Genomic DNA, 26988 nt, shown 5'->3' with positions numbered 1-26988 from the left:
ACTGAAGTTGTCATTCCATTTAAAATAATTTAAAAAAAGCTCCTATCCTACTGTTTCTGAGTAATTCAAAGAATAAATCACAGGTCACTACTTCTTTCTWATAAATACATTATAGTTTGGCAAATAATCAATCTGTTGCTACAAGTGACCCAAAGACTATTTTACCCTATGGTGTTGTTATCTAACATGAAAAAAAAAAATAAATTCTATGCTTAATACTTTCTTGGAGCTTGGATCCAAAGTCATGGAAGACAATGGAAGAACTTCTATCTACTTCACAGAACTCTAAATAAAATCCTTTCTATAAGTATTACATGGTTGTTTCTGCCCCTTGGATAAACAACCTTTTTTTACAGGGGTGAGGATTAGAAATTTGGGTAATCACAAATCAATAATTCAAATCTGCATTTCTTGTCTCTTCACCTTAAATGAGTCCAGGACCGTCTTTTAATTTTTATTTATTTATTTATTTTTTTTTTCCTGGAAGAAGAAAGGAGCCTGACAAAAGATTAGTAGTCAGGTAGGGTTTTTTGGTGGGCTTGCTTTGCTGTAGTTTTATTGGTATGGTGTTATAATGTAACATCTAAGAGTTATGGAAGGCAATAGCACAGATCAAAATTAGGAACTATCAGAATATTATCATGCCACTTCAGAATGAGATGGATGCCCGTTATCTCATTGGCAGCTACAGGGTCTAACTAAATTGCTAGTCTGAAATTTAATATTTTATCTGMATTTGTTTTATAATTTTGACTCAGAGAAACTTTAACGTTGTTTTCTCCCAATTATCAGGCATATCTATTGACATCAGATGATCTCAGAGCATCTCATTTTTCACTTCCATCAAAGCCACTTGGATATTTGAATGGGGCAAGGGGACAGAAATTCAAAGAGTGAATACTAATTGCATTAAAATAAAAAATGTGTCTCCATCCAAGTTATGGAGAGATGACGCTCAAGAAGAAAGGTGGTTTTCAGGAACTTTTTACAGATAAGAGGTGATAGATATGCTGCTATGGATTTCTGTAAGGGAGAAGGAGCAAAGGAGGTGGAAGGGAGAAAGTGTTCTCCATCCTCAACACTGTTCACCAAAAAATGCTGTGAGCATTCAAAGGAATCTTGTCAGGCCAGGCCCGAAGGGCTCTGTTCTCCTTTCAGTCAACAGGGGGTTTATGTGCATAATTTGTCCAAGACAGAGAATGGATCCCATTGTGTTTCCACAGTCAGGAGTCAGTGCCAGGTCAGTGTGCTGGAATTTTCCAAGCGCGGGAAGCAGCTGGAGCCCTGGAAGTGTGTGAGAGGGACTAGACAGTTCCCTCTAAGATTAGCAGCCACTGCAGTCACAGAGCTCTCTGTATGAGTGCACATATTTGCATCTTCGAAGAGCTGCCTGTCCACACAAAAAATCTAAAAATCTAGGGGAGGTAGTTCTGGCACTGGGAAGCTCTGGAAAAGACAAATGGGTCATTTAGAGYACAGTCAATGAACAAGTCTTTTCAGACTTCGCTTGATGGGTAGACAGCTGAAGAAATTGTATTTTAAATATTTGATGTATTTAAGTATTTTAAGAAGATGGAAGGGATTTTTTTTTCTGAGGGTTTTTTTGCCTATACTTTTGGGAATTTTCTGTTTTCCTGACTCTTCTACCACTGCTGTTGAAATTCCAGTCTGAAACCTTTTGTACTTCCCAGCTCATCAGCTTACTGAGAAGTGGTTGGGAAAAAAGGTGAACGTAGTGAGTTAAAAAATGAAATAAGTAGACTATAAAAGMATCTACTGCCTAAAAAAGAAGCAAATTTCAAAACATTTCTCACTTATTGCAGTGAAAAATATTTTCTTTCTAATAAACATGATCTTTATGCATAATCCARGTCTACATGCTTTAGAATTCATGATTCCCAAGACTATCTGTCCAGATAKAAGTAACTGTACTACATCCAAACTCTGTTATGAATATTAAGTAACATTTGCAAAGCACYAGATTAATATGGTCATTGGAAAGGCTTGAGCCTCAAAAAATTTTGCACATAAATATTGCATTTCTGTAACAGTATTGAGCTCCCCAGAATTACTGACACTGTGCATAYGTGAGGGGCTCCCAAAGGCTCTCATTCTGTAATTGCAAGATAAGGAATCACAGCCATAAAGTTATAGTAAGGAAGGACTCCCTCACAATAACACAAAATGGTTTAATTTATGTAATAAATAAAACAGAAGAGCAGATGGTCATCATGTCATTAAWGACATCTGCACTTTTCTAGCTAATTTTGTGGGGTTTTTTTGTATGTGTTCTTCAAAACAGCCCCCAAGACAAGTGAACACTTTCAAAAAACATCTCGGAGATTACTTTGRTGAATTCTAACTTTTTGACAGGACAAAGTGGTTTGAATTCCACAAATCTATGAGGCCATCATACTCCCATAAACAAGACGGAAGAGGTCTACTTTATGGGCTTTATTTACTGTACATTACCCAGCCAATGCAAAGGGGATGTGTGCCAAATGAGCAGAGGAAATAATAATTCCTTCACTGAAATATGTGTGAGTAGCTAACAGGACTCATTCACAAAACATCAAGAGATTTGGCAGGAACAGGAGCACAAAGCCAATTATTTTTCAGCGCTGTTCTGTCTCATATGTCTGCAATCTCCCATGCCTTTCAGACTAACAAGTCCTGTCATATTTTCTGCACACTGGTTCRTTTTTCTCCTGAGTGCTGGCAGTTTCAACACAGTTGCTCTTCCAAGGCACATGGAAGGGGAGCTGCACGTGCCCAAGGTGAGAATGCTGCAACCAGATCTGCCATTTTTGCATTCACCTTTCCCCTGGGACAACTGTCTGCAGCTGCATTCCTTGGAAGTCGTGTTTGGGGAACTCTTTTGCAGTTGCTCCTTTTCCTCCTTAGGGCCCCCCATTTAGCACAGATGACAATTACAAATGCCTTTCTCCTGTACCTCCCTGGTGACTGCCTCTTTCTGACAAGGTGCCAGCCCTTCCCAGCTTTCTCTCCTGCATGCTGACAAGCCTCAGGTTGGAAGTGTTGAGCAAAGCAGGGACATGAGAGAGAACTGGGAGAGGAGCCAGCAGAGAGAGGTCWTCTGCCCTCGAGGTGCTTCAGGGTGCTGCGACCCTGCATGGGGACAAAATGCCACTCCTGCTCTGGTGTCCTGTACCCTGTATGCCACGTGGCCACTGCTGTGTCACATGCCTCTGGCTCACAGCCTCCATCTCTGCTGAGTGCTCTGTTTTGGCAGGGCTGTGGTTTTGGCGGTGCTGTGGCTGCAGGGCTGCCCATGCTCGCGGATGGCTGCACCCATTACTGATGCACCTCCTTCCTGATGCAGACTCGCACATGCAGATTGAAACCTTCACTGAAATCTGTCAAATCTGCGAGTAAATGATCTGCAAGGCAGGGCCTGTGCCATCTAAGCAATGGAATATGTCTGAGATATTATTAGTAATGAACAAATATAATGACATTTGTTAAAGTCGCTTGGGTTGGCTGTGCTGGAATACATGGAAATGTTCACTACAAAAGACAATAGTTTAGCATCCAAGCTAGGAACTCCATGGCAGCCATGATTATCGCTGGATAGAAAACACTCTTGTGAAAAAGGCTGCACTTTAACACTACAAATCCTGACATTAAGCAGTGTGTGATACTGCACTTCAGTGTTCTCTGATGCTGCCATGCTGTGACGTTATCTCCTTGTGCCTAAAGAACACTTTCTGTGTTGAGAAGCAGTCATCAAGACCCTCCAAGAGACAGTATGTGTTAATGCCTCCCATGAGTTATTCTGTGAATCAATTACTTTTTCTTTCAGAGCTGGGGTAGATGACACCTACAGTAACASCACAAGTACAGGCAACATTGCTTTCAATCCCTATTTTTGCAGGCAGTGAAATGGTAATTCTCAGTTATGCCACCACTATGAGTTACCTTTCTGGATTCTGGATGCTATCAATGGGAATCTTGAAGAAACTACCATGCACTTCGTATTTATTTTGCTTTTATATGGTTTTAGTACTTTACAGATTGGCAAAAGCCATTGTCTGMTGCTTAAATATTTTAAAATGGAATGCCAGTGAATACTTAAAATAACCTACCCTCTTCCTGACTGTAAGAAATCATCAGGAATCCAGAAGTAACCACTACAGATTTCCTGTTTTTTTTTCCTGTGGGTTGTTGATTCCTGAAATCTTTACAAAGGCACTTTTGAAAATAGTAATTTGAAATTTGGTATTCCATGAAGATGTTTCCAAAAAGCCATTTCCTCTGGGATGGCATAGCTAAATGACTCTCCCTCCCCTCAGGGTCTTTACATCAACAAATTWGTCTTGTTATGTCTTATATAAAACAAAAATTGCTTCCTGACATCTGCCCAGCCATTATTTYGTTTTCTCTTTCCTCCCATGTACCATGCAGTCATTTGTCTTACCATTTGAGAATATGCCATTTAAAATTATTGGGAAACGTATGGAAAATATCCACAGTGCAAATTCCAGAGGCAAATTACTTATTTGACTCAGAACCGTATGTTTAAAAAACAGCACCTTAGAATTAAAAAAAAAAAATAGAGCAACTACATAAAATTACTTTTTCCTTGATAGTGACATAAGTGACTCTAGCAGGAACTCTAGGTTGCATACTGATCCATATCTTTCAACAGACATTCCTGTTTCAGCCTTCTACTTCTGGCCTTATTGACATCTGTCTCAAATGRAATGTGCTTGCAGGAACAAAGGGATATAAACTGCCTTACACTCTGGGTAAATGTGTCTTCAATGGCAAAGCAATCTGAGTGTTAACTCCAGATAAAGTCAGTGAAGGTCAGTGAAAACCTTCTATAACAAGTAAGAACTATCTGTGGCTTGGAGTGATTTGATTGGCTCTGATAATGCCCAGCTACTCTAAAGCTGGCCTACCTGGTTTGGGCAGCCTCAGCCAGGTGGACACAAAACCCCATAGGTTCATAAAGCAGCCTTTTTCTCATTAGGACACCTTTTTTCTRTGACAACCTCCATCAATCTGAAGTGACACAGCAACTTTTTAGGTGGCGCTTGCTTGAACTCACTTGACCAAACTTGCCAGGAAACTAGTYCAGAGGGAAAGGAGCTGGTGAGAAGATGGCTTAGGGCATCCTTGTCATGCTACTTGGCCATCTTTTAGCAAAGCCACACAAGAGGACCAAAAGGTTTAGATTGCACAAATAAATGCTKGCTGCTTATTGAGYGGCTGCAGAYRGACTTCCACTGAAGTTCTGGGCAATTGATCCAATTGGTCTTTGTTGTGGTTTTTTTTTGTTTTTTCCTTCTTACACATGAAGAATCTGAYTMTTTGRTCTTGCCATTTTTACTATTAATTTCTGAGGAAGAATGCACAGGAAATGTCACCTTAATATGAGGAAGAACTTCTYTACTGTGCAGTGACTGAGCACTGGCACTGGCACAGTTTGCCCAGAGAGRTTGTGCAGTCTCCCTCACTGGAGATATTCAAGAATCATCTGGACACAATCCTGTGCAATGTGCTCTGGGATGACCCTGCCTGAGCAGGGAGRTGGAACCAGATGACCCACCAGCCCCACCTGTTCTGTGATTCTGTGGGGAAGCAGAGATGAGACTTCCATGCAGGGCCAAAGGACATTGATAAATAGAACAAAATCACTCATTACATTTTTAGAAGCTGCCATAAATGCAAGCTGTCTTTTTGTTTAGGAGAAATTTTTTTAGAAAAAAACCAACCCATAAAATAATTCATCTAATTGTGATGATAATAATTTTCATGCAAAAAAAGATTTTTCCATGTCACTAACACTTAAGAGACACGTATTAAGTGTGGGGATGGTATCATGGACAATTTTTTTTTCATAGGTTGCACCACTTAATGAGGCAAAATACATTCTGAGGGGAAGAAACAACCATTTCAAATCAGTCTTTGCTATGTGGAGGTGCAAATTTGAGATGTTCTRCACAGTGCATTCTCAGGATGAGAAAGGGACTGAATTATGAAGGATAAATTACAGTGTGAGAAATAGAAACACAATATTTTCCTATTTTATTTTACTCCTTTGGAGCTCAGCCTCCTTCAAAATTAAAGCTGACTGACCTTGCAGGACAAGGATCCAGATTACACTCTTGAAGTTTTGGCTTTGGTTTGATATTTTCAGGATAATAATGACAGTATTGATCTGCAACTACCCGATTGCTTCTCAGATCAAAGCACTCAGCAGATGTCAGCTGATAACCTGCAATACACAGAGGAATAAATAATATGAGAGATGTTTTTCTTCCTTTCAGCTTGCCTCAGTGCTTTTGRATGTAACAGCTGATGTTTTACAGGCCAGATTGAAAACAGTGATATAAATCACATGTAGAAGGAAACAAAAGACAATCAGTATGGTAAGACAAAAATTCAGAATCTTAGAGAAAAAACAAAAGCTAATGTTTMTTGCTCACCAAGAATCATGCCCTCACTTTCAGTATGGAGGGTAAACTTGCTGGTAGCAACAGGGATGAACTGAGACCTCTTGTTTTTCCAAGACATACCCAAATCCCATCAGCCCTTATGTTTGACAGCTATAGCATTAAATGCAGACGTATAGGTATCAAGATGTACTTTATTTACAYACAATTTACACTTTTAACCACAATGTTAAAAACCTATAGACTACTACCAAGTTGCTCCCTTCATTTAGCTGCAATTATTTAAATTTTCAGATTTTGCCCATTTTTAGGTCCAATCCTCAGGGCAGYAGTTGGGAAAAGTAATGTTTGCAGATTACAGCTTCTGAAACACAGTGGTAATTCATTACCTCCACCACAGGATGCTGAACAAGGGAAAAAATCAGTTTCCCTCCATCGGTGAATGATAGGCTGGTAGAAGATGAACTGGACTGAACTGTCAGCAGCACCAGCATAACGGATCTGAAAAAGAGGTTACATCAAAGAGTGAACCTAATGCAAATGCTGGGAAGAAGTATTCCACCACATGCATCTTGCAGACTGGAGATGCTTTGCAACTTCATGAAATTCCAGATATACTTTGCCATAGGAAAATAAAATATATAAACAAAGCATAGATCCGTGGCAGAATCTTGGGTTCAAACACAGCCAAGTAAATTTCTGGTCATAACCAGTGACAATTTTGAGACCATGTTCTGAAATAAAGAGTGCCTGGCAAATGCATGGCTAGTGCTACTGAATAATSTTATTGGGGCAGAGGATACAGATTGATGCTTAATACATCAGGAAGTCACCACYACCTACTGTCCCTGACACATGGCCATAGATTTTCGATTTTAATGTTTCCTGGAAAACATTCTAAGACCTGGTATAATACACTTGATAGTACAGAGTAAAATATGGGAGACTGCACTGTGAGAAATAATAAATACTACAAAACCTTTAATTAGCTTTTTTTTTTTTTTTTTTTTTTTTTTTTTTTTTTTTTTTTTTTTTTTTTTTTTTTTTTTTTTTTTTTTTTTTTAAGTTTGTTCTTCTGCTTACTTTACTTTGCTTGTAAAAATGGTTCTTTCAGTCATAGGCATGGAATCCTGGCTGGGGCTAAGTGCATGTCTGGAAAGCTCTTTAGAGCTTATAAGCCACCTAAGTTTAAAAGCTAGCATGCTTCCAGTACTGTGTGTGCTGAATGGATTTCCCACATAAACAAGAGTTTGTAGTGCAAGGAGAGAGACTCGCTCTGCAATACGAGAGACTTTTAACACTGTAAAGCGATGCCACTTCACCTGGCCCAAAAAAAATCCTTCCTGTTTGATATCTGTGCTGATTAATGCTTATGGGGACTTTCAAATCATGGCAGATTATCCCTTGTCCTTACCTCTATGCCTCTGCACAAAGAGCTGTCAAGGGAAGAACAAAAATCTGCTACTGAAACCTCTCCTGTTTATTTSTCCCAGAACACAGTGTCTCGGTGCTGCTTGAGCATCTCTGCGTTAGTGGCATGATGCTATCACACTGCAGAGAGCTGCCAAATCACAAACAGAAAACATGAACCCTTCTCCAAGACAGTACYGCTGCTCTCAGGAGTGATCCTCCCCTCTTTTTTTTTTCGCATGGCTTAAACTGTTTAACCACTGCCTCCTTTTTTTTTTTTTTTTTTCCTCTCATGTTTCAAACAAATCTCCTAGTTTTGGAAACATCATTTTTCAATCTGTCTTTTCCTTTCTCTTCTCTTTTTCCAAACACCAAGAGACACTATCGAAGAATTGTCTGTGAAACAGAAGCAAAAATAAGACAAATTGAGATGAACTTTGTGACTTGGGTTGTTTGTTTTGTTTTCTCTTGCAGACGGACAGCAACATGATTGCAGATCAAGATATTTCTTGAAGAGCAGGAGGAGGGCAAGAATATTGATGTGTGTATGAGGTCTGGTCCATTGAGACTAAGGCTGCCCTYTCCTAATTTAACAGTGATGTCAATTCCCAAAAGGAAAAAAATCCAAACCAGCTGTAGCAATACATCTGCTTCAGCAAACGGGAGGCCTTTTGCACAGATCAATATTGTTTGAGCCTGCGTGTCAGAAACAGGATACCTAATTCCTTGTGCGGGGATGGTGCATTAATTACAGACTTCAGAAGGGCCTTTCCGGGCTCATGAGCCTCAGGCRCTCCTGGGAAAAATGTTCTGTTGTGCTGGAAGCCATCTGAGGAGGTCTCTGATCTCAGTGTGCAGGAAAGGCATTCTCTGGGGAGAATTCTGCTCTTACTCTTTGTTTTTTAAGGATCATCAGTGATTCCTCAACTCAGATGTACTCAGCAGCACGGTCTGCAGTGAATCATGAAGAACAGACCAAGAGCTCACAYAGACCCTACCATAAAAGGAAGGAGAGGAAAAAAGAGTTTACATTAAGTAAAAAAATATCAGGAGGAAAGAAGAGTTCCTCTCTCTCTGCAGACTGTTCCTGCATGCCTGCAGTTATCTGTTTTGGTGTAGAGAAAAGACAGATGCACATCTTTTCCAGCCTAATGTGGAAGTCACTCATACAGTCATGATAACAACATAGATGGGAATGAATTACAATGAGCCACARTCATAAGCTCAAATGATACAAAACAAGCAAATAAAAGAATACCCAGTATCCCTATTTTTTTAAGGAGTACTGTAAGCAGAAGAGGAACAATATATGGTGATKATACACAGCAAAAACTTATTTTTTTATTTTGTTTGACTGCTTTGGTGTTAATGTAATTTCATATAGGAAATTACATGACTGTTGTCTGCAGGAGCTGATTAAGATTGGAGTACTCAGAATATCCACTGTCTAGCCTACAGTCACTATCAACAGAGATATCTTTTTTTCCCTGTTGAAAGATCTTTGAAAAAATTCTCTTGTACACTGCTTTAAAACTGATTTTGTTAATGACTGCCTGGGATGATGCAAGAGAAGCACMAGCTCTTGTCCAGGTCAAGTTTGGAGTTGATAAAATGCATATTTGGTTTGGGAGATGTCACAGAAAATTGAATGAAAACAAGAAAACAAAAATTTGAACACATAAGGTGTGTTTGATATATTCTGATCTATTCTGTGAATGAGTGGCTGCAACATCTGACTTCACCTTTGCATTTTGTTGGTCTTTCACATAGTTCCAGAATTCGATTAGTTCACATAAAACCAAACAAGTAAATTTCCCGGAAGCCCAGCCTTTTCTTGCTTGATTTTGGCAGTGTATGCCTGAACCATTTAGTTCTGTTCACAGAAGAACACATGGCTCGRCCTCCAAAACTACCATAGTTTATTTGGACAGTTTTAAAATTTAATCAGCAGTTTATAACAAAAATAGCAGTCATAACTAAATAATCACCAATGTTACTTGTACATTTACACGGCTAAGCCATGAAAAGTATATTCAATAAGAAGTTCTCATTTTATGCAGTTGGGGGGTGGGTAAGGAGGAAAGACTACATTTCTTTTGTGTGTGTGTGTGTTTGTGTTCCAAAATGGGGACAAAGAACCATTACGGTTGGAAAAGCCTCCCGACCATGGAGTCCAACTTTTGACCAAATACCACAATGTCAACTAGACCATAGCACGAAATGCTGTGTCCAATTGCTCCTGGAATATTTCCAGGGAGAGTGAGTCCACCACTTCCTTGGGCAGCCCATTTCAATGCCTGACCATTCTTCCAGTAAAACTCTTCCTGATGTTCAACCCCTGGTTGTCCTGTCACTGGCTGCCTRGGAGAAGAGACCAACCCCACCTGGATACAGCCTCCTTTCAGGCAGTTGTAGAGGGATAAAACCACCCCTCACCTCCTGTTCTGCAGACTAAACACACCCAGCTCCCTCAGCCACTCCTCACAGGACTTACTCTCYAGGCCCTTCACCAGCTTTGTTGTCCTTCTTTGGAAGTGTTCCAGCAAATTTTGACTTACACAATTTGATCTGGTATACTCCGATCTATCTCTGTGCCATCATGCTTTTTAGAAAAGTTCTAATGGCTTTTCCCATACCACTATTATGATTATGATTATGATTATTATTATTATGATTATTATTAGTAATTATTATTATTATTATTCTGATTCTGAATGCTCTCTGCAAGTTCCAAATGCCAAATCATCAGGTTGATACTAATGAAAGTAATTAATGAAAAATTTAATCTGACATATGTAATTTTGTGCTTCTCCTGTCAGTTTGAAAGGTATTCTACCTAGAATGCTTCTACATTGCTTGTATGGAGTGATATCTTGCGCTGAAAAAAAAAAAAAAAAAGGAGGATGTACAAGAGATTTGTTGCTATTAACAATTTTTTCATGAAGGAAATAGAAGCCAGACATTGTCATGGGAAAATAACTTTACAAGCTTGCTTAAAATAACATAAAAAGTACATAAAATGTAAATAGTGAGAGATACTGAAGGCTTTCAAGCACCTATTTTAAGACAGGACTACACCAAAACTCCTCTGAGTTTGCCTTTTCATTCCCTTGCAATGCTGAAAGGAGCTCTGCCCTTGAGGTCTAGGGAACATGTCTACTGTCCACCTCTGATTGTGATACCCCTGCGTTGGAGCAGCTTGGTTTTGGGGTTGACTCTCTTATAGAAGTCAGCKCCATCTGTTACTTCTCAATTTAGGCCTATAAATCTACCAGAGAAATCACTGTGAAATTACATTATCACTGACTTACATACTTTGAAATTGAACTTGTTCACCCTGCCCTAAACTTGCATTAAACAACATTCCTCTAGGTGATGAGGGTGTTAAAAAGACTTTAGATTAATTCTCTCACAAAGCCAATTCAGAAAGCTAGGAGGTTTAAATAGATTATCATTATTTTTCCATTATTCTGTTCAAAAGAAGAAAAAAAGACAAAATCACTGCAGTGGGTTGGTTKGGATAGCTGGCAGTAATGGAACCTGCAGTACCAGCTATAACATTTAATAGAATGTACAGAATCCACTACTAAGTGCAATGAATGTGGAAGTTTCTCAAAAAAGAAGACCAAAATCATTCCACAGAACCAAAGGCAACCCCAAATACACCAAAATCAGATGTGCTGCATCTCTGCAGTGGATACCACCCTTAACATCCCAGTCATCTGTGAAAAGACAATTTCACCACCATCAACATGCTCCCAGGGTAAGAGATTTTACCCTTGAACAAGCAATCTTAATCATCACTGCAAAATATTTTTTAACTCTAATTTATTTATGATAATATCTAAGAAATCAATGTAAAAAGAGGAGCCTATTGTGATAGATACTGTATGAAAAGAAAATTAACTACTTGTAAAGGCATTTTTTGCCACACACACATYGTTAAAATGGCGAAAAATTCCCAATGTTGGCATCAAGCCTTCATAGCACTTAGAAAAGACTGATTTTTGAAAGATATACATAGGAATCTAAAAAAAAGGTTACAGAAAAAGAAAAGGAAAAATTACAAATAACAGTTTGTCAGAGSAATAGAAAATTACATGTGTAAGAAACTGCCTCTATTGCCTCAAAACCTGCCACTACATTTCAACTCAGCAGAATTTTAAAGAAGTATGTAAAACTAATAGTAATAGATCTTCAGAACTAAACAGCATMCACACAGTAGTTTCAAATGATGTACAGGTTGAGCACAGGAATCCAAACTACATATGGTCATATTCAGTCTACTTACATGCATAAACCATSGTTTAAAATACATAAATACAGATAGAAATTTGTACTAGTTTCCAGAAGGCATTCTGKGAGTAATGAACAAAACTTCAGTCCACTAACTTCTGCCTCAGTTATTGGGTGAGTAGATAGAATAGAAAAAGAGAACATAACTCAAAGAATATCCTGAGAAAGGTAATGTTTTCCAAGCCTTATGGTTTGCTTTGCCAAAAAACCCATAAAGTTAGTTTTATTCTTCTGGGTTTTTTTCTAGGTCCCTCACCAAAGGTCCTAGACAGATCCTCCTAGAACATTGTCCCATGAACTGATGACTGGGTACCAACAACCTGCTCTTGCAATGGATGAAGGACTGTGGAATCCCTCAGGGGTATGTGCTACAGCATGAGTTGTTAGCCAAATGCCCACATGAGCAGAATAAAGGGTCAACCACAAACTGACCAAGTACGCTAATGAAAAACTCATGAATGGTGCCTAAAATTGAAACCATCTGTAAAAGCACTCAAAGTTTTGACAGATTAAATTTGAGTTCAGTAAAAAAAAAGGAAATAATGCCTATGGGAAATCCCAATTAATTATATATGATAACTATACACAAAACTTAATGTTTTCCACATTAACTATTACTATTCAGAATGGCAGTAGGGTTGTTTCAGGTATTCCTCTGAAAATATTGGCTCAGTGTACAGCATCAGTTAAAAACATCAATGAAATTTTACAGAAAGAAAAAGAAAAGGAGACAAGAGTACACCCCTCTGTGTCCTGATAATTATGTGTATACAATCATAAAGTCATKAAGGTTGGAAAAGATCTCTAAGATGATCCAGGCCAACCACTAAACTGACATTGCCAAGTCCACCACCAAACCATGACTCTAGGCACCACATCTACTCATTTTTTAAACAGTTCCAGGGTTGATGATTCCACCACTTCCCKGGGCAGCCTGTTCCCATMCTTGATCAGCTTTYAGTGATSAATTTTTTTCTAGTGTTCAATCTAAAGGTCCCCTGATACAACTTTAGGCCATTTCCTTTTTTTCTATTACTTGCTATCTTGGAAGAGACTGATTCCCACTTCATTGCAACTTCAAGTAATTGTAGAGTGTAAATTCACTCTTTTTCAACATACATATGTATACTATATTTATACTTATGTATACTATAATTATCTCTTTATATGAAGAGATATATTATTATTATTATTATTATATTATTATTATTAATCTGTTTTATTAAACTGCAGATCTATTTATAGAAAATGGGTTATTTCAAAATGCACATTTATGTATTTAAATACTAGTCATAAATTACATGTTAATGTGTATTTTAAAAAATTCTGACTGTATCATCACAGTGAAACCAGGAAAAGAACAGAGAAGGGAAATAAGGATAAACTTTCTGTGGAACATCTTTGATAAAAAGTAAAGGTTGAATTGAGTATGACATAAGAGGGACATTGACCTGCTGGGAGTGAGTCCAGAGGAGGTAGATGAAGGTGACCAGAGGGCTGCAGCACCTCTCCTATGACAAAAGACTGAGACAGTTGGGGTAGTGCAGCTTGGAGAACTTGCTCCAAGTACACCTTAGAGCGGCCATCCAGTACCTAAAGGGGGCTACAAGAGAGCTGGAGAAGGGCTTTTGACAAGGCCATGTAGAGATAGGATGAAGGAKAACAGCTTTAAACTSGAAGAGGGTAGATTAAGTTTAGATATTAGSAAGAAATTCTTTAGTATGAGCATGGTGAGGCACTATAAAATGGTGACACACTGTGAAATGTTGCTGAAATTGTGGATGCTCTACCCTTGGAAATGCTCAAACCAGGCAAATGTATCTTTGAGCAAGCTGATCTAGTAGAAGGGAGTTGGAACCACAGAATCCTTGAGGCTTTTTACAACCCAAACCATTCTATGAAGACGCAAGGAAAGAGGCAAATGATGATGACAGAGATGTCAAATGCAGAAGTGAASAAAAAAGGAGGTAAACAGTAGTCATAATTTCCAGTTTCTCAGAGCGGGAAAACCAGAAGGAAACAGTGAAAATATTGCACCAAGGGCTGAAAATGAGATTTTATTTAACACAGTGTTAAATAAACACTTATTTAACACAGTGTATTGTTCATTATGGAAATCATCCAGTGGCTGCTAGGTCAAATGAAATATACTGATTAGGAGAATGATCATSTTGTACATACTGTTAATTGAAATAATTTATACAGAACATGGGAAAAAAAGGTTGATATGAACTAAAAATTGTACATTGTTTTCAAAAGGCCTGTTTCATGGTTTTTCATACATTTCATTTGCCAATATAGGAGAAAAAAAAAATTTCCTGAACTTGTCACAAGATCTGGCCAARATAAATAATGATTGCATCTCTTTTCAGGCTGGTCATTGTGAGTTTGGTCTAGAAATTATAACACAAACTGTAAATTTTTCGGGTATCAGGAAATCAGAGTGGGTGATTTTTCTGACTATTACTAGAAAAAGAAGTACTGAATGCAAACAGGTTGATGAAAGCCATTAATACAGACATGCTTACAACTAAATCCAATCTGCAGTGTGCAAACATGACCTTAGGAAGACAGACATCTCAAGAGGTACTTCTGCTTTACAATTAATTGATAATATTCTATTGATTTCTTCTAGATGAAAAGAAGTGCTTCAGTGAGCTGACCTTGATAACACAAAAGCTGAATCAGTCACATTAAACTTTTACTATTACTATTTCTGTGCACTTAGCTTTAATTCTATCTCATCTACTTCCATATGCACCATTCTAATCCTGAGCTGTCAGTGCTTCCAAGATTCTTCACCACTTCCCATCTGATCTAAAGCCTTCTCCCAAAAATGAGGTACAGTCTCTTCTTGAAACCTTTCCCAGCATCAAAATTAAATTGTACAGAAGACCCTTACAGTCTTTACTCCCAATCCCCATAAGGTAATATCACAAATATCCAACAATATGTGAACTATAAACAGTAGCTCTTTACTGCTAGAGCAAATTTGCATCATTTGGCCTTAAAGTGAGGATTKAAATAATTTATTTCATATCACAAAGTAAATCACTGTGTGCTTCTTATTCAAAGTAATGTTTCATCCAACCCTGCCCCATCCTGACACGGCCCATCAGCCTCTCTGCAAGCTGTCTGTCAGTACATGATGCATTATCTCCTGCATGCCCTTGTAAGTCCCAGGAAGTCTAGACTAAGTCCCAACCTTATTTTCTTTCGCTAACCTGGACTGTTATCAAATCTATTTCTCTCACCAGCACTTTCTGCCAGTGCTAGATTGCAGCTGAGCCAACAGCTGGCTAGCTCTAGAGTTCTGTGTAATTCAGCATCCACTTTTGAGATGTGTTTTATGTCTTTTTGGACAATTAGTGGCCAAAACCCTAATTTCAGCAGTAATTCTGCCCAAGTGAACCCAGTACACACAATTTCTGAATCAGCCAGCAGTACCCCCCAGCCACCAGCACAAAACAAAGCACCAGACAGTCTCTTCTGGCAGCAGCCCTTAGCCAAGGCTTGTCAGCCCTAGCACTGTGAAAGTATTGCATCAATACAATGCAATCCTAATCCAAATACCTCTAAAAGCCTCCAGACAAACATTAGTGAGATCCAACTTTATACATCCCTCATCCAAAGGACGGTCTGGGCAGGCACTATGAATGAGCCCTCATTGATACCAGGGATTTAAAACCAACATAAACATAGTCTAGACTAGATCTAGGCCTACAATGGTTTCTACTCCAAATCCTAGATAGCACCCTTTACTACATCTTGTTTCAAACCTACTGGTCCTTGCTGGCTCACACCTCAGCCGCAGAGTCAGGGCCTTAGCTGTGCAAAAATCAGCCTGTGAGGCAGACCCCAAGAGGCTGCGCTTTGCCAGCTCCACTGTTCACTGGCAACCCCTCCTGGTGGTTTCAACACCAATGGCTTTCATATTCACAGGGGACGGGTGATAACTGGTTTTGTTACACAGTCACCTGCACACCCCATCTGGCTTCACCCTGCTCAAAGGGGAGTAGATGTGTGGCATGAACTCCAAGATTCTCTGTTCAGGGTCTGAAATGCCGTTATCAACAGAGATGTTCCAGCACAGAAAGAGAATAAAGGTGATACTGGCAACMCAGCAGAGCAGGGACAGCTCTGCCAGTAAAGCGCACGTACCCCTGTGTGATATTTCTACCCTGATCTCTAGACCACAGAAAGAGACAGATTTCCAGATGAAAATCAACCCCCATTTCTTCAGGATTATATCAAACATGACATGTTTTTCTTATAGAAAAGAGGCATTTCTATTCATCCGGATCAGAATTTTATATTGAAAACATCAAAACAGAGAAATTCTGAGAATTTAGGAAAAATAGTTCTAGTGGGATTTAAGTTTACTGGCATGTTTTCCAGGTCTTTTGCCTTTCAAAAATKAAAGTTTATAATAGAGACTTATAATTCTCAAATGATCCATATAAAAAATAAGAACATGAAGAACATTGTCTCTTCTCCAATTTTGGGATAAGAGTTTTTTGGTTTTTTTTTTGTTTTTGTTTTTTTTTTTTTTTCTAATTCAGCTGTTTTACTGAATTATTTTTACTATTTACAGATCTTGTGAAAAGACTGCCAAAAGTTTAGCACATGAGGAATGTACCACTGGCTATTACAAAGTAAAGAAATCCAGTAATTATACAACTCAGGTCCTCCAGGAACAACATGAGGTTTCTTCTTGCAATTTTAGAGCACTCTGCGTTACCAATAAAGAAACCTAAATGTGAAGTCTCACATTGAGCTTCTATTTCTGAATTATATCCAGAATAATTGACCTGTCTGAATAAGACCATTCAGGGTCAAGTGAAAAGGATTATAAGAATAGTTTTGGAGACAATTATTCTAAAAGTAGAGTTCTGCTGCGTCTAAAAATTAATTTAGATCTGTTTGCATAAATCTGTCTGCATACTTGCCTTGGCCCAGGAAAGGAAATTGTGACTCTCAAAGAGATTCTACGTCATAAGGAAACCCTACTGACACCACAGTGAAATATTTAATCTGATTTCTTTTTTTTTTTAAGAAAAGTATTTTCACTTCAAAATCTGAAGGCAAATAATCATGGGTAAAGCAAGTATGAAAAGCAGTTTCCAAGTCTAACATAACTGAGAGGTCGCATCTTGGATTGCATGCATCTGTACATGCTTATATCTGGCAAAATCTAACAAAATAAGCCACCAAAAGTGAAAAAAAAACTGTTTAGAAAAATAATTTAATAGTACAGAATAATATGTGTGCTGCACGAAGTATTATCTAAAGTATCTTCTACAGCTCCTGGTTAAAAAACTGTGACTCAAGAGCAGAGAACTTTTTCTAGTGTGCCTAATCCAATGCAAAATTTAATGCTAACTTTAGAAAAGATCCTACAACCCTTTTTCTATATTCACAAAAACAGCAGATTTAACACCTAATGAGTCATGTTACTCTGACTTTCAAGGGTGCAAACACGTAACAAAATGAAAAATAGTTTAATCTCAATTCAGCAGTGTCTGTTCTGCCCATGCCTAGCCAACYTGTACACTCATATTGGTCAGACTGCCATCCTTTAAACAGAGTACTCCATAGATTTAACAACCTGGCTTTGATAGAGAAGGAAATATAAGCACTAAGGGATAAAGTCTCTTCCGTGTCATAAAAGACAACAGTTGAAATATGAGGAAAAGTATACAATGTTACCATTTCAGAGCCATTGGTCTACACCACCAGCTGTTTCAAAAAAATATGTTATAACTAGGCTGCCAGAAACTCASAGATAACAGAAATAACACAGAATGAGAAATACTGTTTACATTGCACTGATRTTCACCATCTCTGTATCATCTGCAGAACAGATAAGTGGGTTTCAGATGTGTTTAGAGTTGAACAGTATCTATTTTAGTAAGGCATTTACTTACTGTGTTGTGACATTTGAAGAGTAGGGAACGTATTCCTTAGTTTGRGATTTTCCTTGTCAACCAGCTCTGAAAATTTCAACTTGCTTTTTTTTTGGCTGATAAYGTACCACAAAGAGCAGGGGACAATCTGCAGGACTGTGCTATTTCCCAAGCTAATCCATCCCAGCACAGCTGAGCTTAACCCAGGACAATCACTTAGGACATTTTCCAGTTCACTGTTCAATCCTCTAGCTGCCATCAGCTCAAGGTTAAAGCAAATGTCATCTACCTCTGGCGCCCATGGTGAAAAATTTATGTAGTCCTGGACATGACACAGGTTTTGCAGTTTTACAGCTGAAATCCTTCAGGTTCCTTGGACCTACTGGAAAAGGATTWATTTTATTGCAACTCCCAAATGTTCATTTTTGTATGTTTGTTTTCCCACAGAGTGTGTGCATTGCTTCCAGCAATGTGTTTCATATTACCTGGAAGAGCAGAAATGCTCTAATGGGAGGAAACAATTTTACTCTTATTGCCAGTGCAACAAAAAGCAGAACTTCAAAATGACACCATAACTTCTCAAGTAAAGTCATCCCATTTATTTTAGAGCTTGGGGACTTTACTCTTCACTCTCTAACAGTCTTCTGTGCAGCTACGTTAGTATACACCAACAAACTATGGGCCAAAGATAGATTTTGCTTATCACAAATAAAGAAAACTGCATGTCATTGACTTATATGCACCTCCGTAGTGAATACAAAACGTAACCTGGTTTTTCTTGAAATGAGTTCATCTTTTCTTTTGAGGGCACACATTACCTAGGCCTTTCCGACATAAATGTAGTCTCTCTCTCCTGAAGAGTTTCACTTGAGGCTTTCATCAAATTTCATCAAGAATTTCATATAGAGTTCAAGAGACAGCCTGGAACTGGCTTTGTGATAAACATCTACTGGAAAACTAAGATCTAGGAAAATCTCTTTCATCTTCCTAGTACATTTTGCCTTACTTTGTACTCTAAGATGTCAGTGACCAGTGACCCTCACCTTGATAGTAAAGTCTGCAGTGAGAGGCTCAGCTATTCTCAAGATTTCCTTGTCAGGAAACTTCTGGAAGTCAACGCTAGAATTTTCAACAAGGAAGGAGCCTGTGGTGCTGAGGCTGTTTTCACTCTTCACACCTTGGAGAGTCTTGGTTTCCAAATCTGACAAATAGAAAAARATATCAGGAAACTAGATTATTGCAACTTGAAGTAAGTAAGAGCTGAAAAAAACCCCAATACAACTTAGTAAGATTTCAACTTTTCCCCCGTAGTTATTCACATTTGCACTCTTCCTTTTCCGCCTTCCATCTGCTTTTTGTCTTTGCTCAACCCTTTGGTTTTTAGCTCACAATCCCCTCCTCACTCATAGGTCATGTATTTGCTCTCTTCCAGACACACTAATCCATTCCTCATTAGGCATATTTGCTGTCGTTTAACTCACTCTCAGTAAGTCACGCTCCTTGGTGGAGCGTGACTCARATCTTGGCCTGTGAGCATTAAGTTGTTTTACCCTCTTTCAGTTCAAAGGTGGGTCACTAACCACATGTTGTTGTGGTAGACAACTAACTGAAAGCAGAATATCCCAGAAAGAAACATCAGTACTGCAGGATTCCCATCTCCTCTCCAGAAGTGGTCTGATCCATCCCAGTGGAGTAGAAGGGGAAGATKAGGGCTGAATCTTCCTGAGCACTCCATCTGGCTCTCTTTATATTCACAGTTCCCCAAAAGAGGAACTAATTAGTGGAATTAATTCAGACACTGTTTTGTAGCAGCTACTTCTGATTGTTGTCATATTAAAAATACCAGTAATTCATTACAYAGAAATCAGAAGTCAGAAAGCAGGTTTGTTCCATCACCCAGCTAGGCTCCCTACCAACTCCAGATCATGCTTTACTGCACATTTACCAGTAGAWCATTTCTGGTAGTTATTTAAAAATGACAGTCCATTTCATCATGAAGGATTGCAAAGCTGCAAACCTTTCACATATATTTAAGAATATATGCACAAAATCTTGTCCAACACAATGAGGCAGCTAAGGCACACTACTCATCTAAGATGKAGATACATATTCAAAGACAGCAAAAAGAAAAAAAGTTTTTATTTGCATATATGAAGTTGCTAATTAGGGATGAAAAATCAGCAATTAGATGGCTTTTCATAATGGATTAAGGGAATTAATGAAGGAAGTTGCTGAGGCAGTACACTAAGAATTTGCATTGTATTAAAGAATTCCTTGKTTTTCAGTGAGACTAGTCTCTTCCTTTGTGATACACTTCACCATTTATTTATTTTTGGACAAAGCTGCATGCATCAGGAATAAAGATGGTTTTAGGACTTGTGTATATATAATCAGCCTCCTGTTGACTTCTCCCACAACCCAAGTTCACAGGGCAAAATACTCCCTCCCCTGCAACTGACTGTAGCTCATACATATACAAAATCCTTTGAAGGGTGAACAGAAAGATTCATGGAGACATCTGAAACAAGAAAGAGATATATTTGAACTTATTCATGTTTACACAGTGCAGTTAATCTAAATCTCTACCAGTGACTCAGGCAGACCTTGCTGATTCAAATCTTTTAGTCATGAAATATGATATGGCCTGTGTAAAGGCAGCTTTAGATCAATCTCCCAGCTAAAATATCATTTCTCTCTGAGCTGTCTTATAGTTCAATTTCACTGAAACAATAATAAAAGCACAAAATTTTTCAATGTTGGAAGAGAACATCCATGTTGGAACAGAAGACAGGAGAGAAAGAAAGAGTGCATATCATATACTGGAACAGCTCAGAAATACCGAAAGGGCCACTTAAAACTGAGGTACAGGCAACATTTGAACTTTTAACAAAAACATAATCTATTTTTTCCTGGTTTATAACCTATAATTTGCTGGTCTTTATTCACAGCTTTAAATCTGAAGTACCCATTGYTTTCTCAGGGAGCTACAGAACAGGACTGGTAAGCCACCCCTTATTTTGATAACCCATATAAATTCTTTGGGTGAAAGAAAATACGAAGACAGTGAAATGAATCTGATGTTTCATATCCCTGCTGACATGCAGGTTTGTACCTACACTGACAAACATAGAAGACATAACTGGTCTATGCTGCAGGAAACTCCTAAAGACTTTTGGAAAAGGAGAAGGATAGCCCAACTTAGAATAATTTGTGCTACTGAGAAGTCATGGAATACAGTTTGTGCTTTTTTTTTTTTTTTTTTTTTTTTTTTTCCGACAGTAACTTGTATCTCTGATATTCATTGCTGTTGACGGGAAAGGGAACAGCTTCTGAGCAGCTACACTGAACTGGAAGATTAGAGAGAGGAATGCCAGGAGCTTCTATTAATGAAATAAATGGATTTGCCTTCAGCTCTTGCACAGTATTCTCAAATCCTGAGATTCCTCCCAGAGAACAGGGATATACAGCTGCTGGAATATGCAGACAAAGTAGGAAAGTGTTATGGCCACCAAGTGATGGGCTAGCAGAACTCATTCATCTCAACTCTTTGGAGCAGTATCGCTGCTCAGGAATGTGGTTTCATTTGTGTATGCAGTGTCAGATTTTAGAGTGATTTTTTAGAGTGATTTTCAGAGTGTGATGCGTGTATCAAGGCGAGTGAGAGAGGTTATCATAACAGAAATGTGTTAAAGTCATGAGCAGCTTGATGGCTGAGCTGAGCTGCAGGGAAGCTTACACTTTACTGTTCTCAATATTTCTTCTTTCAATACACCACTCAGTGGTATACATTTTATTAATTTCAAACAAAAGCACTTGACACCAAGTGAGCCAGCCAAAGGATAAACAAACAGAAGGGACTGAAAAATTATGGAGGGGCAAAGAATTCTGTACTCTTGGCCAAGGTTTGCTTTGAAAAGAGTGTGTGCCACTGAGGTATCAGGATGAGGAGAGCTGAGGGTAGGRCTCCTCTGTGTGTTGAAATCAGCAATCAGATAGAGGGAAACCAGACATCACAGTGTAAACAGAGCACTGCAGGCTACCAGGGCTCTCTTAAAACAGTGAACACCAACTTCTTCTACTTACATAAATGATCGGGTCCTTTCAGCACGAGGCGAACTTGCCTGCTTCCATAGGGAATAGTAACCACTGTATCGTCCACTATGGGAAGGCAAAAATGCATGGAGTAAATAAGCAAAGAAACTCACATCTGTTTTCAAATAAGCAGTGAAATAGGTATTTACAAAGCAGTAAAAAAAAAAAAAAAAACAACCTTAGGACCAATTAAAAANTCCATAGGGAATAGTAACCACTGTATCGTCCACTATGGGAAGGCAAAAATGCATGGAGTAAATAAGCAAAGAAACTCACATCTGTTTTCAAATAAAAAAAAAAAAAGGAATTAAAAAAAAAAAAAAAAAAAAAAAAAAAACAACCTTAGGACCAATTAAAAACTCAAAGAATTATGATTAAAAATCTGAAAAAAGAACTTGTTAAATGTGATACAAACCTTCTGCTTAGAAAACGAAACCTGTTGATTTTATTTATCTTTAATTCTTTCACAACTATTTATGGCTTTCATGAGTAACTAGTAACTTCCTATTTCATCATGACTCTACTTGAAACTCTCAAGTACTTTGAATTGGTGTTTGTGGTAAAGTAGAGAAGCATAAATTTTTTCTGTTGTTCAACCAGAATAGCCTTCTCATTTTCCACCTGACTTTTTCCCATAGCYTTAAACCCCATAGCTTCTCCATGATCCTGCCCACAGTATGTGATGGTCTCCTTCTGCCCCCGGGTATGTCCTCCCTTTCACACCTTTTATTTTAATGACATAAGTACTATAATTCTAGCTAGCAGAAAGCCCCTGGAAAAGCAGAAGCCAATTAGACTGTGATGTAGACAAGTATTGAAGCAGGATCTTGCACCTATTAAGCCTTTGGGAGCTGGATTTAAACCAAGGAGTGAGTGAAGATGTAGGTCACATGCAGCTGTGAAAGTTAGTTGGGTCAGCATTTTTAAAGAGGCAGCAGTCTCAGCAATATCCTGAAGGGATATAGGAAGGGAAGGCATGGGAAGATGATATAAATTGCYATACCTGGGTCATAAATTGGCATGCCCACAGAATGCTGACATGGACTAAGCAGACACTTCGTTCACTTTTCCCTGTCCTTCCTGCCTGCTTCCCACATAAATGGAATTTGGGAAAGAAAAAGTATGCCTGCCTAACAGAATTTTTKGGGGGGAGTGAGAAGGTGGTAGATGAGAGAGGAGCAAAGTCACTTTCACCTTTTATTCATTAGAACTGCCCATATCTGTGTCATGAAATGCCTGCTAGCAGGAGCTGCAGCTCTGCTCTCAAAGCAATGATCTGCTTTCTCAGGTAAGGCTAATTCGGACACTAAAAACATTTTACCTTTCATTCAAACATATGAGCTGGGGCCTTACATATCTGACCAGACCAAACTAGGAAAACGGTTGGAACCCAGCTAAGTCAGGATTCTCACTTGCTAGCAAAATAGTTATAAATGTCATTTTATATCAAAAGGTGAAGAGTCAACAGAGAGGAAACACTACAAGAAACAGGAATTTTTAAGCAATACATTAATTCATCCAAACCGGTATCTCAAAATTGTGAGCTAGAACCCTCTTRAATTTTAAATTCTGTAATGTATCATAGGAATTATGGACACTCTTATATTTCACAGTTCTATGGAATGAAATAGTCATACTTTTGTGGCCTCTTAATATCCCAGAAGTAGGTGGAAATGTAAACAATCTCTCAGAGGGGCACAAAAGTTGTGTGGACATAAAAACTCTTCAAATGATCACGCACTTCTGAACCATGTCCTATTTTCAATTTGATTTGATAGTCTTCTCAAACTATCCAGAAATTTCAGTGTCTCCTAAGTATTTTGTAACACTGGGGTTAAACTCAACTCATGTTCTGCTCATACACATCTCTGATACTACTGGCATTCAGATTCAAGATACCCAATATGATAAACACATTTTGTCCATTTTTGTCCATTTGGGGAGAAYAAAAAACATGAGTATGAAATACCATTTTGCTGTACATACATAACATTTTTTGGAATGATTCTGGAAAAACAGTAACTTCAATTAAAAAAAAAAAACCAAACAATATTAATGACCTTTTAACAAGTCTCATTTAAAGACAGTCCCATGCCATTATTACATCTGACTGTCCCTCAGCTGGAAACTCTGTTGCAGAGAAAAAAAATTCACTGACATGTCACAGAAAAACTGGACAGTTTTAAGTGCATGTGAGTTTGTATTCTCAGCATGCATCCTCTGCCCCAGGGTATTGCTAGGACTATATTTCACCTGATCCTGTCATTGCTCTCCATCTGAAATCCTAGCACGCTTTATGTGAAATGCAAAGCTCAGTGGGATTTATGCTTATCACAGTGCTTCCTGCTCTCACAAAGCAGAAGCAGTGGGGACTRAAGGATAATTTCCTGGGGTTAACAGTGATAAGGAGGAGACATTTCCTGTGAAGAGACGTGAAAGTAAGCAGGGTAACATTTAGCCACAGCTATCTCCAGCAATAAGCACAGAGACAGATTGTTGAGCAGCTGTGCAGAGCTCTCTGAGGAAAAGGCAAAAAGTACTTTAACACGTGGTTTGTTTCCTCCAGAGACCATGCATAGGGAAGCAAGAGAGAGTCCCAGATAMCTGAGAGGACAGTGGCTCAGGGCTRTGAAGAAAGTGCAAGGATTTAGACAAAAGTTAAATATCATGTGCATACATCAGATTCACTTAAGAGATCAGTTTCTCCTAGTCTGGGATTTTTAATTTGAATTTTGTTCAAATGGGCTGTCAGTTTTYATGATGAAAAATGGAGTTCTTCCTGTCTTCCAATTAGTACTGATATTCAGTGGAAATCTGGAACTGCAATTATTTTTGACAACCATAGTAAGAGTATTAAGGTGAATATCTAGACAGCATAACAATTACAAGTCTCTTTTAAAAGCAATCTACTTCACTAGTAGATGCCAATCCTTCTTTAGAGAAATACCAGCTTTGCACTAGGTGGTCAGCAGRAAGCATTCACAACTTATGGGACCCACTCTTCAGCTTTTTGGTGAATACAAAAAAGCCTGCTTAAATGCAGCTTATCTTCATAGGAAGGACATACACWCTCCCCTAAAGAAGATATTCTTAAAAAACAAAGAGAAAGACACATTTTCTGCAGACTTCAAAAGAAACACAAAAGCYACCTAAGAAAAAAGAATATTCCTGGAATGAATGWATGAAGGTTTTTGTAACTTTTTTAYTATTAGTCTTAMAAAAGTATAGACACAGGTGCTTTCTTTTTCATAAAAATGTAGATGAGAATTCAACATCACACTACCTCCTGCCCTACTGTGTTTCTGTTTCTGATACCACTGGGAGATGTATACTACCCCTATAAATAGCGAGGAAGCTGTTCCTGTAGGAAGTGCTAAGTGTTTAAAAGCCCTATGAATTTCTTTCCCTTATGCCTTTACATGACATAAACAGCATGGAAAAGGGAACTGGATGTGAGCACACAGAGAAAATTAATTTAGTATGATGAGCTCAAGACTGTTTGGAGAGGTTTTGAGATATAATCAGCTTCAGAAACTATTGGGACACTGCTGGAGTAAAGGTCAACTGTCCAATTCCCCTAGAACAGTCCTCCAGATTGAGTACTGTTAGGAAAACAGAAATCCCAAGAGAAGCCAAAGAACACTTCTGCTGATATCTAGTCACTGATGCACATTCCCTCTCTGATTTTTCTAATGTTTCTAATGGAGGCAGTCTGGCTTATATTGGTTTTTAGTCCCTTTTTCAGACCACAGATAAAGGATACAAAATTCTGGAAAAAGGTTTTTTTTTCAAAAAAAGTCAACTTGATATTAGCCATCATCTAGTGAATCCAGTAATTTAAATGGCTGGATAAATAAAATTAATCACGCCCTAATACCAGATATGTTTGTGCATTTACATTTATAGTGACAAATAAGCAAGATGCCGACACAGACAAAATACCAACAGTGTTGGGGAAGATAAATGCAGAAAATTAACACAATAAGTATTTTAAARCTTTTCAACATTTACAGTCTGAAATTTTCACAGCATTTGCATGAATCATTTTGAAGCAAAACACAAAAAGAATTAATATTCATTCACACATACAAAGGGGATCCATAACTGTGTCTTTACAATTTAAAAAACCTGATTAACAAAAGTACWTACTTCCCAAAGATTCAAAATTCATAGCGTCACACAAAAAAAGTGTGTTTACATCATAGAAGGGAATAATGCCACATGGTTTTGAATAGAATGCATTAAAAAATCTGTGATTATCTCAGCTCTGCATAACAGAGGCAGGCAAATGTGCAGGCAAATGTGTCTGAAAAATCCATTATCTAACTTCTTTTCATGTTTGTCTCAGGCTAAGATTATTCTCTCTGCCATCTGCTCTATTACCTATACAACATTTTTTACATTTAATAGGAAACTATTGGAAGCAGGTACTGTATTTTACTAACATTTTGGTACTGTGCATAATATATTAGTGCCTTTATCCTCAGTAGAGAATAGATGAGCATTTTTTTACCACAAAGCAACTCAATAAAAATTAATTGTTCCTGCAGGAAAAGATATTTGCCAAAAAGTTCASAAACATATGATATCTCAAGAAGCCTAGAGATTTCCAAATCTGTTCCTGCACATTGCAGAAAACTTAACAGTGAGGTAAAATTCCATTCCTAAATCTTAGTGAATTATTTTATTTTTCCTCTAATATACAATTCTGCTTCAGCAGTGGAACTCTTATGAGTATTATCCCTTTCTTTCCTTCATAAAAAATAGTTTCTTTCTTTCTTTCTTTCTTTCTTTCTTTCTTTCTTTCTTTCTTTCTTTCTTTCTTTCTTTCTTTCTTTCTTTCTTTCTTTCTTTCTTTCTTT

General features: G+C 38.1%; 1 protein-coding gene across 1 annotated transcript in view; it reads right to left on the bottom strand.

Moving 5' to 3' along the window:
* The window catches only part of ADAMTSL1 (ADAMTS like 1), a 370874-nt gene that overhangs the window by 86227 nt on the left and 257659 nt on the right, over positions 1–26988 (bottom strand). Inside the window, exons 7-10 of the mRNA XM_057373470.1 lie at positions 22118–22192; positions 19078–19235; positions 6812–6923; positions 6106–6244 (exon numbers count right to left, since the gene is read on the bottom strand). Of these exons, the coding sequence (XP_057229453.1) occupies positions 6106–6244; positions 6812–6923; positions 19078–19235; positions 22118–22192 (484 nt within the window). The remainder of the gene's footprint in view (positions 1–6105; positions 6245–6811; positions 6924–19077; positions 19236–22117; positions 22193–26988) is intronic.

The sequence above is a fragment of the Malurus melanocephalus genome, unplaced genomic scaffold, assembly GCF_030028575.1.
Source record: "Malurus melanocephalus ecotype Western Australia unplaced genomic scaffold, MMel_1.1 scaffold_198, whole genome shotgun sequence".
Taxonomy (NCBI): domain Eukaryota; kingdom Metazoa; phylum Chordata; class Aves; order Passeriformes; family Maluridae; genus Malurus; species Malurus melanocephalus.
The sequence above is the reverse complement of the archived record's forward strand: the minus strand, read 5'-3'. Positions and strand labels throughout refer to the sequence as shown.